The following is a 12,102-nucleotide window of genomic DNA, read 5'->3' on the forward strand; positions in this document are numbered from 1 at the left end:
TTTTATCGCGACACTTACAGGGCTCATAACATATGTCTGCTCTGTATAACCACGCCCAATGAACCTAGGGGGAAGGATCTGAAGGGCTCAGAGCCTGGGAAATTAGGAGTGTGAAAAAGCTCACAGGCCCAGTTCAAACGTCTTAACACAGAATGAACTTCACTTCGATGAAGGCCTGCTTTGATTCAAGTGAGGTCCATAATCCATTTATGTGTTTCTCAGCTGTTTGCATTGCTAACGAGTCAAGGTTACCATTAGGATCTAGGTGGCTATAACAGGGTGGTCCTGTGCTCTATCAGCAACGAGAGCGACTTCAGAAGAGTATGGTGGGAATTACATCACTCGCCCACGCCTACCTCACATTCCTGCCGCCCAAAAAGGGCCCCTCATGGCTTACATGCAAAAGGGTCACCTCAACTATGAAAGCTACACACTGTTCTGTATATGGACCTGGCATCAGCTGAGGATGTGATTTTTTTTTTTTTTTAACCGAAGATTACTGTTATATCAAGTCAGAACTGTGGAACATAAAATTTAGCAGCTTGTCCAGCCACTTATTATTGTGATATTACTTGCTTCAGGAGTAAAGAGACAAGGACGGCCAAGTAGGGTCTTTGTAGAATAATAACTAATAAACGCCTTAAACTCCAAAAGGAGTAATTTTCGATTTGAACGGGACATAATCGACATGTCCAGATCATTCACTGTGACTTATTTTTGCTACCTCCAAAAAGGATTGAGATTGACAATTTGACATGCTTCGTTGGGAGACAAAACAAGTGCCAAGGAGAGTCTGAGAGCCGAAAATGACGTATGTTTTGACACTGGGTTAAACTACCACAAAGGTTGCTTCCGTTATGTTATGCTGCTCATCGAAAGATATGGCCCAATTTGCCGGCCTACCTGAAGTTAATTTACCACACAGTACGCACGTGCCACCTTAACTTTCCAAGTTTTCACCTTCCTTTTAAGGCATACTGCTATTTACCCCACCCCATAGACTAGTTGGGGGGCTGTTCGCCTTTTTAATCAACCATTATAACTTGAAATAAATAGCCTGTACTGCGTAATCCTCACCTCAATTTCATCTCTGAAATATCTAAACGGACTCTGATGTTATCATTTTCAATCATGAATCAACCCCATCTTGTGTTTTCTTTGACTGCTTATTTTTGGAGGCTGTACTTGGACCTTTTGCCCTGCTGATCCTAAAGTAGAAAGTATCTGAAAGGTAAAGGAATTAATGATGTGTTCGGAGCTCCTTCATAAACAACTCATCACCTCATCAGCAATCGGAAATACTTGGATTTTCTTAAAACACTCATTACCAGGAATCTTAATATAAGATAATAATATCCGTACACTAAATCCACCGAAATCATTCATTAATCCACGCAAGGGAAAAATAACTCTATACATGTGACTGTGGATAAACCACTTCTGCGCTCTGATACGTACTCTTTAGTAAGAGAAATATCTAACACGCAAGTAGAGATTGTGGTAATGACTTGGTCACAAGTTTAGGTATTAAACTTCTGTTCAGTCGTGCCTGCTGAGACCTGCAAAATTCAGCAGCGCTATCGTTTAGCATATAACAAGAATCCATATGAAAAAAAATCACACGTTACAGAGAAAATCACTCTTTTCTTCCATTCATGACATTAATGCATAAACAAAGGCAAGATGTTTTTGAACAGTAGGCAGTTTCTACTTTTCCCCTCTTCAAAATTAAAACCTCAGTCAAGAACGCCAGAGGAAGCAATCGAGTGACTATCTGTGAAAATACTCTTCCAAAAACAGTATTATTCACTCTATCAAGTAAGGAACCAAAACAGTTACCAGAAATTTGCAGTGTAAGTGAAAAATAATTAGACTCTACTGACCCCAACGGATGACACAAAATTGCAAACAGCACATTTCACGGATCTTGCTCCATATTGGTACATCAGCAGCATCCTGCAGTTCCCACAGTTGACATGAGCCACCTGATTTGCTGTCAAAATGAGAAACAATATAATCTTAAGCTCAAAACATATCTTCCAAACTGATGAAGCCATGAATGAAAGCTCAGTACCTTCTAAAGCTAGATTTACAGTGTGACAGCAAGAGCATTGAACACTGGTGGCTCCACGAATGTACATCAGTAAAGTGTGGCAGCCTCCACAAACCAACTGGGCCATTTCAGTGCCTGTCCACACACAAACATGCTTCTCCTTTGACTGTCTAATTAATAGTCCCTTGACCGAAAGAAGAGAGGGGTATGGGCAGCAAATTGAACCTTGAAAAGGGAGAAGAAGCTTGAGCTTACCAGGAGGAGGCACAGCTGTGACTGCATTGCAAACAGCACAACAAACAGAGGTGGCTCCAACAGGATACATTAGAAGGTTTCTACACCCAGAACAAACAAGCTGACTCTGTGCACCTGAATATCCATGCAGGTTTTTACATGGCTTATAAGTGTTCAGTAAATGACCAAGAAAACAGAAGTATGGTCTCTTTTTCATCTACCATTCCCCACTTTCTTCGAGACAAGAAGAGTGTTCCACATACTGCATACAAATTACAGTCACGCAGGCATTTTAACGAACTCATCTACATTCTCAAATATCCCCTTTCTTCTGTGAGCTAATCGGAGAACTCGGCATATTTCAAGTTTATATCCTTTCTTGATTCTTCTATTATTGCTTTCTATACTTAACTGTAGGAAGTAAAATTGGATTATTTATGACATAATGGAAGAAAGATAAAAAGTAAAAACCTCCAACCGAGTCATCGCCAACATTAACGAGAAAACCATCCATAAACAAAGCAATATACCATTTGACGGAGGACTATATGGAGCGGGGGGCGTCGGATAAGGGGCAAGCGGAACTGGCATTATGTAAAGCCTGAAAAATGTTTTCTTTCTCTTCCAAACTCTAGACCCAGAAATGCACGACTCCTCCTCCCATTTTCCCAACTCCTGGAAAAAAGAGGAAAGAATGTAATGCTTCGACTGTAGGAGGGAATCAAGATATGGCCACATGGTAATAGAATAAGAGTAAAAGCTGTGAAGCAAAGGGCATACCAGAAACTAATCAGCACACCAGATAGCGTAAGATTCAAGGGACAAATTTCCCCTTCAGAAATGCATTCATAAAGCTAGAGGTTGAGGGAGAAGGGGCACAAGCTGAGAAGCCTAAGTCCCTTGAAGAGAAATGAAATTTTAGTTGAGTAACGTAGGAGTGGGGCGAACACATGCCATTGGGACTTGCTACAGATGAAGATGAGAGAGAAGAGAAACAGAGCAAGGAAGATAAGCAGGCATTGGAAAGAAATAAAGAGTCAGAAGAGGCTGAAAAGTGCTTGTAAAAATTGGTTAATCAGTTTTTTCAAATTTTACCTTCGTTTTTAATGTGTTATCCTTGTGGGAATTGAGAAACTCTCGTTGTCTGCTTTCCCCCTTTTATATCTGACTGATTCACTGCCATTTCTGTTGGGGGCATATCAAGATCAACTCTGTCAAAGGAATCCCGGTCCTACTCCCATCTCTATCTCTGTCTAAAGCTTCGCCATTGGTGTACTCACAAAGCATGCACGTGATCAGTGATGGTTACTATAGCCACACTCTTCTCTCACTGGAATTGTATGGCTCGTGACGAGCCACGTTGCCTGAACCTGAACGGGGCGATCAAGGCCGTCCGTAGCTAAAACGCAACTCGAAGATGCAGAAATAGAACCCAAGCACAAGCAGAGTGAGCCTTCCACTTTTCAGCATGTGGTCCTGCATGGATCCTTGATTTATAGTAAGCTATGAAGAGTCACATTGCCCTCAACTAACAAGCTTAAAAGTAGAAACACTAAGACATAGTGCATGCCAAATGACATTATTGGCGCGGTTGGCCAGTGGCGATGTCAAGCTCCAAACATATATATAATAGTGGCCCATGTAATTGTTCCTTCCTTCGTTTCTGGGCATCACTGTGGCAACATGGTATAAACAAGCTTGTTAACAAGACGAAGAGTCGAAGATGATGACTTCACAAGAAGCTATTAAACAAGCTTGCATTTGGACAGAGAGAAAATAATAGAAAGGGCGGAATAATGTGAAGTTGGCGAAGACCGGACAGGGAGAGAAAAGAAATACAAGTGGCGATGTGGGGGTGTCTGGTCTGGTCTTGTGGTGTGGGTAAGTAAGTTATGCCTTTTCGCAAGTCTGAAGCGTTATACAGCAAGGTCCGCAGATAAGCAGGGGGACCACGAACATGTACTTTTATTGGACTTTCTCCGCGTTATAACTCTGATCCTGCTGGATATTCCTCTCGTTATTGTTCCGCAGATACCCCCTCAATTATTCTTCTGATAAAGATTATTTCTTTATTCTTTTCTTTTTTTCCTTCAAGTCTTGGAAGTTCCTTATTTCTTTTATGCCCATTTAACCTATAGCTAGAACCCCACATCCTGTCTAGATGTGAATTAGAGGGCACTCAAATTCATCAGGCGATTTAGGCGCAATAAGAGGAATGACAAGTAATAGCATAAAAGGGACAACTGAAAAAATTGAATCCTGATGTAGAGCTAAATCCTGGATGTTTTGGTTGGTTCATGTTCGTTTATAGTACTATGTCTATCCAGTGATAACAATGTAGAGTGAGAAGATTTGGAAAAAAGGGTCAAACTCGGATTGAAGCCCAATAGATGAATGCCCTCCTATTTGGCAACATTAAAAGCGTGTTTTATTGTCTAAAGCACACCAATCAATAAAATGCAAAATGAGAATGAGAGATGGTTCACATGAAGAATCGGTTGTAGGTAGGCAGACCCTATCTGCAATCTGATCCACATCCTAATCCAGTCATCTTATCCTTAATCTGTCTAATCAGAGCTAATGTTAATGGATGAAAATGATTAACTCAATCTCCAGTGAATTAATGGCATGCAGCTGAAGACTATACTTATGGGTCCAGTAAGTTGAGATCTGAAAAGGACTCTGGAAAATCTCAACATGGATATTTTGTTAGCCTTCAACTCTTTTGTGTTCGGCCACACCATTTCAGGTTCATGTCTATGGGCGGCGTCAAGTGGTACACTCTTCACACCCATCTCCATTAACTTGTCGTTCAAATCAGCCAACTGTTTTAATAGATATGACATACTATAATAATAACATCATTAATAGAATACGGTTTTGTTTGGATGTGTGTGTCTCCCTTTCCTACGGGAAGGGTTAGGATGGGGGTAAAATTTTTGAAAAATAAGACTTCAAGTTCAAGTCTCTCTTGTCTCTGCCTCAGGTTCCTGCCTCCCTCGGCCTGGAGTACCGCGGACGAAGGAGTAGTAATATACCAATACTATAGCCTGAATTCTCAATATGACAGCTAACTTTGATTTCAGTGTATTTTATTTCCCATGTTTATTACTACCTCTGATTCTTAATATAAGATCTGTTTGACTTTTATTTTGATCCTAAATACAAGACTCCAATCCACTTTGTCTCTCATATTTATACATTTGTTTTCAAATTAGCCCTTCTAACAATGATAATTCTAGTTAATACATTTGATTAGTAAGGATATTTTAAGAAAAAACAACATATATTTAGGACAAATAACTAACTCAACTTACTTCGTTAATCTCCTCAAATTAGTTAAATGGCTTTTATAATTAAGACCTGAGGTAGTATTTTGTTTCAAACTACTTTAACAAACTCATAAACTAATGTTATCTTGCCTGCGGCTAATCTTTAATATAAAATCTAATTGGATATTAGATATGATTTTAAATGTGCTCCTCAAATCATGTTTACAAGGTAGAAATTTTTTTAAATCTTATTTATAAAGCAAAGAAAGAAATTTTTTACATGAATGTACCATTCATTTATCATGGTGTTGACTTTGTTCTTATGAGTTATAATATACTCCTCTAGTCCTTAATATAAGACCTATTTAATTAATTTGATTAGATTAAGAAAGTTAGGTGAGTTAGATAAGTTAGTTAATTATAAGAAATATGACATGTTTTTCTAAAACACTATAATTATCTTTCTTAATATCCTCCCTTTCTTTTCTACTTGATTATGGTTGATGAAGTATTTATAGGGATAACTTAGAAAAAATTGATAAATATAAGAAATAGGTTTTATATTTAAAATCAAAATCAACTCAACAATTAGGTCTTACATTAAGGACTAAAAGAGTATATTAAATAGGGACAAAGTTGAAAAGTTATTGAATTTTAAATGAGAGTTAATGAAGTTTTAGATTTTCCTTAGTCTGTGTGAAATACATTAAAAGTAACTTATAAATAGGATTAGATGAGCAAGATCTTAGTTCACTTTATTCCCTACTTTTTCCTAAAATATTTCTATTAATTTTAAGAGGTTGTCACGAAGGGCTAGTTATAGTTTGGAGAGACTAATACATATTTGTGACAAATAACTAACTTAATTAATTTTTTTAATTTTCTAATTAGTTATCTATTTCTTGTATTAAGAATTAGAAATAGTATAATTTATCCGATTTCTCTAGCCTATCCAAATCAACTAGGCAACTCTTATATTGAGAATTATGAGAATGTAATTAGTAGCTTCTTATAGTGCACGTAGTTAGATATTCTCTGATTTTTTACAGTTATAAAAAAATAAATTACTCTTTCTTGGACGAATTACGTGTCTTTTAACATATACTTCATTCAAAAATCAAATCATGTGCGACCCTAATCACAGCAACTAAAATTTTAAGATGCTGTTTATTTTTATCAATGCATTTTACGATTAATTTTATATAATAACAAATAATATATAAATACAGATTTGATCAATAGAAAATATTTACTATTTTTAAATTTTAAAACAAATGAAAATTTATAGTCCTTAAAGATAATAATATTAAAATTGTATACAAAAAAGATTCCAATAAAAAAAAATATGATTTTAATATCATTTTAATAATTTTTTTTTTACTTTTAGAGAATTACATAAATTTTTGTTAAGAAAAAGGAAATTGCATATCCCAACGATTTCATCATTTTGGAAAACTTGCAAATAAAGACCCCTCAATATGTAAAATTATGATTTGGGATTTTAAATTTAGCAAATAAGGACTAGATCTCATTTCTGCAAATATGAAATGTGGATGAAATGTCTAAAATGCCCCTCAGATAAATTGTTATTTGGCCTACTAAAATTGTCATTCACTAAAATGAATTTGTTATTTTCTATAGTCAATTTATCTGTCATTTGGCATACCCTCAACCAAGTTGTGATTTGGTCTACTGAAGTTGTTTTCGTTAAAGTAAACTTGTCACTTCTTACGTTAACTTATCATTTGGCTGAGGGATATTTCAGACATTTCACCACGATGTCATATTTGTAAAAGTGAGATCGGGTCCTTATTTACTATTTTTCAAATTAAGAGTCTCAAATCATAATTTTATATATTGAAAGGTCTTTATTTGCAATTTTCTCTTTCATTTTTTTTTTTTTGGTTTCATGTTGAAAAATTATCCTACAGTTTCTTGAATCAGCTTTGTCCTGGGCCGTGACTGATTGTTTACTTGTTGAAGCCCAAGGATGACGTTTATAGCCCACCACTACAACATAGTCACACATGTTTTGGGCATTGCCTTTCTTGTCCAATTAGTTGCGTAACTGTGTTTTTAAAAACTTGTAAAAGTAAACAGAATTAAGATTTTTAAAAAAATTAAGAAACTATATTATTCTGTCTCAAGAGTTATTTATAATTCTGTTGGGCCTTACAGGCCTAAAATTGTTGGTCTGGGCCTTCCCTAATTTTGTTCATGTGGAAAACAAAAAAAGAGTAGAAGAACTGAAACGCAGTCGTGGAATAACCACGTCATGAGCCATGACCCCGAAAGATCCTTCAGACAAATAGCTTCACTGCTGCATGCCGTCTTAATATTTCGTTGCTCTGTTCTCGCGGCGAACTTGCTGGAGCACACTTAGAGTCAGGTGCAGATCTTCACTGAGCTCTGTGAGGCTTTCAATCAGCCTTCAAGTTTTTATCTTTATTTTTGTTTTGTAACTCCTCTCCCTCGGTTTTCCCCTTTATGTTTGCTTATTTGTCTCTGCTTTTGCTTGCCTCTGTATGTAAGTTATAGATGGGTTGCACTGGAAAGGAAAAACACATCCGAGCAAATCGAAAATCTCAATCGGTCGGGCCAGATAACTGCTGTCGTCACGGAATTTCAATTTCCAAATCTATCATAGAATCAGGCCTCAAGCCGCTGAAATACCATCTGGGTCTGGACGGTTCGACTCAAAGCCCTAATCCCGATTCGCACCCTAACATCAAACCTGCTCCTAATGGCGAGGAATGTGGCTGGGGTTACTGCACAGAAGAACACTTGGAAGAAATTCTATTGAAAAACTTGGAGTATTTATACCATGAAGCTGTATCAAAGCTTGTTACACTGGGGTATGACGAGGATACTGCTTTAAAAGCAGTATTGCGAAACGGGCATTGTTATCATGGTGGTACGGATTTGCTGACAAATATAATGCATAACTCATTGGCTTATTTAAATAGTAATAGTGCTAGTGATAATGCATGTAAATGCAATTTGGATGAGTCAGAGCCTGTCTTCTCAGACTTGAGGGAATTGCAGGAGTACTCTCTGGCGGTTATGGTATATCTCTTGCAGCATTTAAGGCCGCATTTGAGTAAAGGTGATGCCATGTGGTGTTTACTTATGAGTGATCTTCATGTAGGAAGGGCAAACAAAGTTGAAATCCCCGTGCCTCCTGAGCCAGGCGGTGGCAATCCTGCTTCTTCTACAGTTGAAGCTGTTGACAATTCAGTAGCTGTGGTGACCCCATCACTTTGTAGGCTTCATGGGAGTTGGGCATTTGCAAATAGCGGAGACTCAGATTTCCCTGCCAACGGATTATTTTCTTGTGTTGCAGACATGACTTTACAAAGAGATATTGAATTCCCAAGGCATTTTAATCTTTCTCCTTCTATGAAGTCATTGTTGAAAAGAAATGTGGCGGTGTTTGCTGCTGGTTTGAGGGCAAATTCAAAACAATTGCAAACAAAAGCAAAAGCACGTCCTGGCAGTAGTTCCTCATCTAACTTGGATTCTCTTCCTATTCTGGGGACCAAACCTCCAGTTGAGAAGTCAGGGAATTCTCAGAATCAAAATAACCAAGATGCTCTGAATTCAGTTCTTAGTAGATTCCGTGATCTAAATTTTGATGAGAATTTGGAGTCTCTGGCAGAAGATCACAAGGATGAGGTGACTTCCGCTATACTTCATCAGATTAGTGATCTCGAGAAACAGGTACAGGAACGAAAAGATTGGGCTTATCAGAAGGCAATGCAAGCTGCGAGAAAGCTAAGCAGTGATCTGACTGAGCTGAAAATGTTAAGGATGGAAAGAGAAGAGGCTCAGAGATTGAAGGAAGGGAAGCAGGCCCTTGAGGACACAACTATGAAAAGACTTTCAGAGATGGAAATTGCACTGAGAAAGGCTAGCGGTCAGGTGGACCGTGCCAATGCAGCAGTGAGGAGACTTGAAACTGAAAATGCAGAGCTCAAAGCAGAGATTGAGGCTTCTAAATTGAGTGCTTCAGAGTCAGCCTCAGCTTGCTTGCAAGTTGCAAAGAGAGAGAAAAAGTGCTTGAAGAGGCTTGTAGCTTGGGAAAAACAGAAAGCTAAGATACAAGAGGAGATTTCACATGAGAAGGATAAAATACTGGAGCTGCAAAAAATGTTGGGTCGGATCCAACAATGTCAGAGAGAAGCTGAGGTATGCTCTTACCTCCGCCCTTTTTTATCTATCTAATAACGTCAGACTTGCATAAAAGAAAGAATAAGAAGAAAGAAACAAAAGGTTTTGTTGCTACATCCGTAATACAAGATTATTGATTGGAATTGCACATTTCATTTTAGAACAAAAATAAGATATATATATATATATATATATATATATTGTATCAGACATCTCCAATACAGCAAGGCAGGTGTGAGACGCACGTTGCTATTGTCACATCGAAATTTATAGTTTTGCACTCATTTGGGATTGCTGCAATTTTCTGCATACTTCAAAACTATTTCTATTTGCTTCTCCAAATAAGTACTTCTCTGGGGTGAAAAAGCAAAAAAAGAAGCAGCGCAGCAAAATAATTTGAATGATTGGATGCATAATTAGCTTGAAATTGGAGTCTGCAAACTGTCGATTAACACCTTTAAGTTCACTCTCATATATCAGGCTTAAGTTGTGTTTGTATATCATATATTCAATGAAGCAGCTTTTCTATGGGATTTGTATTACCAGAAGAGGAAGTGTTGCTGGTCTTTGCTTGCTTTTCTTTCCTTGCTCTTTGAAGCAAGCAAGCGCTGCCCAATCCAGCACTAACACTATAGGCTTGAGCACTTAATCCTCTCCTATTGGGAGAGTAATCTCCTATCTTGTAACAGTTACATATAATAGGCATGCCAAGAGCTTTTTCCCCCTCGTAGATCCTGAATCTATAACTTAGGTGATTCTTCATTCATAATTCTTGAAATGAAATGATTAATCTTTACGATTATAAGTCTATGACCATGGTAGTTAATGGTTGTTATATCTGATTGTTCTCTCCGTAAACTCCATTTATGCTCTCTCAATTAGAATGAAATAATGCCATGATGTCATCATTGTTCAACTGAATTTATTAACTTTGTATTGGATCCCTACCTTTGTTTTATTCCTCATGTAAATGTCATGCGGTAAATTGCTGTTACTGCTTGTTGGTTCCTCGGTTTTTGCTTCCTCGTTTCTTTCAAAGAATATCAAAACATAATTTATTCTTCCCTCTAGTTTATTTAGTTAAGCAGCCCATGCTTCTACTGAACGAGTACGCTGCATGATCTATTTTGACAGATCAAGCGGAGGGAGGAGTTGAGGGCTAAAGAGGAAGCCTTAACGCTGATCAAGGAGGAAAAGCGGTTGAAGGAAGAAGTAGAGGCTAATAATAAGGGGAAGCTCGAGGCTCTACGGTTAAAGATAGATATAGATTTCCAACGCCACAAGGATGATGTCCTCAGACTTGAACAGGAACTCTCACGTCTTAAAGCATCTGATCAGCCTGCTAAATTGTACCATCACCAATCAAACAGTTCACCTGTGGGTGAGTCCGAGGATGCAAAGCCCCAGGTAGAGACAATTGCTATGCTGCTTCAAGAATTAGATAAATTAGAGGAAATCTCCAAGAAAGGAGACAACTATGATAGGGAATGCATTATATGTAGGAAAGATGAAGTGTCTGTTGTATTCTTGCCGTGTGCACATCAAGTGATGTGTGGTAGGTGCAGTGATGAGTATGGGAGAAGTGGCAATGCCCTTTGTCCTTGTTGCAGGGTTTCAATCGAACAGATGGTCCGTGTATTTGGGCCAACTTCTTAGCTTATATTCTGGTCCAGATATTTGCTGATTTTTCACATTTTACTTCCAATCATTAGGGTTGTTTGTCTTTAATCTCTTAATACAATGCATGCTGTGATAATTGCTCATTTGTCATTAATAATTTTTTTTTGAAATCTCATTATAATTCTACTCTTGTTGGGTTCTGCCATTGGCTTGACAACAGGAAATGTTGGGATTCTCAATTTGTTAATATTTGAACAAGAAACTAAATAGTAGTATAACTAGATTGGTAAAAATATTAGTTAATAAGATGTTAAAATTTATTTTTTTTGGGGCCAAATGTTAAAATTTAATTTGAACACTTTAGAGTTGTAGAAACAAGTAGGGAAAATTTATTTATTTTATTATTTAATGTTATAATAAATTAATAATAATTTTTAACGTGTTAAATCTCAACCATTGAAGTTGAGATCAGGGGGGGAAGGTAGGAGAAGAGGGGGAGCAGGGAAGACAGCTCCCAAACTTAGAGAAGCAAGCTGAGCGATTAACGTAATCCAATTTTAATATATGGAAGTCCTTAATTGGCTGCATATTTTCGTCAAAGACGATCATTCTTTTGTGGAGAACATATATCATGATCAAATTGTGGATGCTTTTTATGGAGAATGCTAATTGAGCGAAACTTCTCATTGTTTTCAAGAGATAATTTACCTAAGATCTTTTTGTTAATTTCCTTGTATATAGTGGTCAAGATTA

At 37.4% G+C, this 12,102-nt stretch overlaps 2 protein-coding genes across 9 annotated transcripts; one reads left to right on the top strand and one right to left on the bottom strand.

Moving 5' to 3' along the window:
- Positions 1-1,314: 1,314 nt before the first annotated feature.
- On the bottom strand, positions 1,315-3,442 carry LOC114720923 (protein LOL1). Of its 6 annotated transcripts, none has more exons than XM_028906666.1 (6): positions 3,383-3,442; positions 3,068-3,186; positions 2,818-2,962; positions 2,075-2,422; positions 1,884-1,993; positions 1,315-1,559 (listed from the first exon to the last, which is right to left on the bottom strand). In XM_028906666.1, exons 3-6 carry the CDS (start codon positions 2,876-2,878, stop codon positions 1,521-1,523), a joined length of 558 nt encoding a protein of 185 aa, XP_028762499.1. In that variant the 5' UTR covers positions 2,879-2,962; positions 3,068-3,186; positions 3,383-3,442; the 3' UTR covers positions 1,315-1,520. The 6 variants fall into 6 exon arrangements, with proteins under 6 accessions (XP_028762499.1, XP_028762501.1, XP_028762498.1 ...); XM_028906668.1 differs by lacking the exon at positions 3,383-3,442 and having other exon boundaries at positions 2,075-2,188; positions 2,309-2,422; positions 3,068-3,296; XM_028906665.1 differs by lacking the exon at positions 3,383-3,442 and having other exon boundaries at positions 3,068-3,296.
- Positions 3,443-7,876: 4,434 nt separating this feature from the next.
- On the top strand, positions 7,877-11,532 carry LOC114720936 (MND1-interacting protein 1). Of its 3 annotated transcripts, none has more exons than XM_028906682.1 (3): positions 7,877-7,970; positions 8,092-9,747; positions 10,864-11,385. In XM_028906682.1, exons 2-3 carry the CDS (start codon positions 8,098-8,100, stop codon positions 11,383-11,385), a joined length of 2,172 nt encoding a protein of 723 aa, XP_028762515.1. In that variant the 5' UTR covers positions 7,877-7,970; positions 8,092-8,097. The 3 variants fall into 3 exon arrangements, with proteins under 3 accessions (XP_028762515.1, XP_028762516.1, XP_028762517.1); XM_028906683.1 differs by having other exon boundaries at positions 7,886-7,970; positions 8,098-9,747; XM_028906684.1 differs by lacking the exon at positions 7,877-7,970 and having other exon boundaries at positions 8,098-9,747; positions 10,864-11,532.
- Positions 11,533-12,102: the final 570 nt, after the last annotated feature.

Source organism: Neltuma alba, unplaced genomic scaffold, assembly GCF_004799145.2.
Source record: "Neltuma alba isolate B1F8T4 unplaced genomic scaffold, ASM479914v2 tig00012007_pilon, whole genome shotgun sequence".
NCBI lineage: Eukaryota > Viridiplantae > Streptophyta > Magnoliopsida > Fabales > Fabaceae > Neltuma > Neltuma alba.

Coding starts and splice junctions, on each gene's coding strand:
- LOC114720923 (XM_028906664.1), bottom strand. CDS start 2,504: ATGAAAAAGAGACCATACTTCTGTTTTCTTGGTCATTTACTGAACACT. Junction 1,994..2,074: donor TGTAAATCTAGCTTTAGAAG/GTACTGAGCTTT, acceptor TCATTTTGACAG/CAAATCAGGTGGCTCATGTC. Junction 1,560..1,883: donor ATTTTGTGTCATCCGTTGGG/GTCAGTAGAGTC, acceptor TGAATTTTGCAG/GTCTCAGCAGGCACGACTGA.
- LOC114720936 (XM_028906682.1), top strand. CDS start 8,098: ATGGGTTGCACTGGAAAGGAAAAACACATCCGAGCAAATCGAAAATCT. Junction 9,748..10,863: donor AATGTCAGAGAGAAGCTGAG/GTATGCTCTTAC, acceptor CTATTTTGACAG/ATCAAGCGGAGGGAGGAGTT.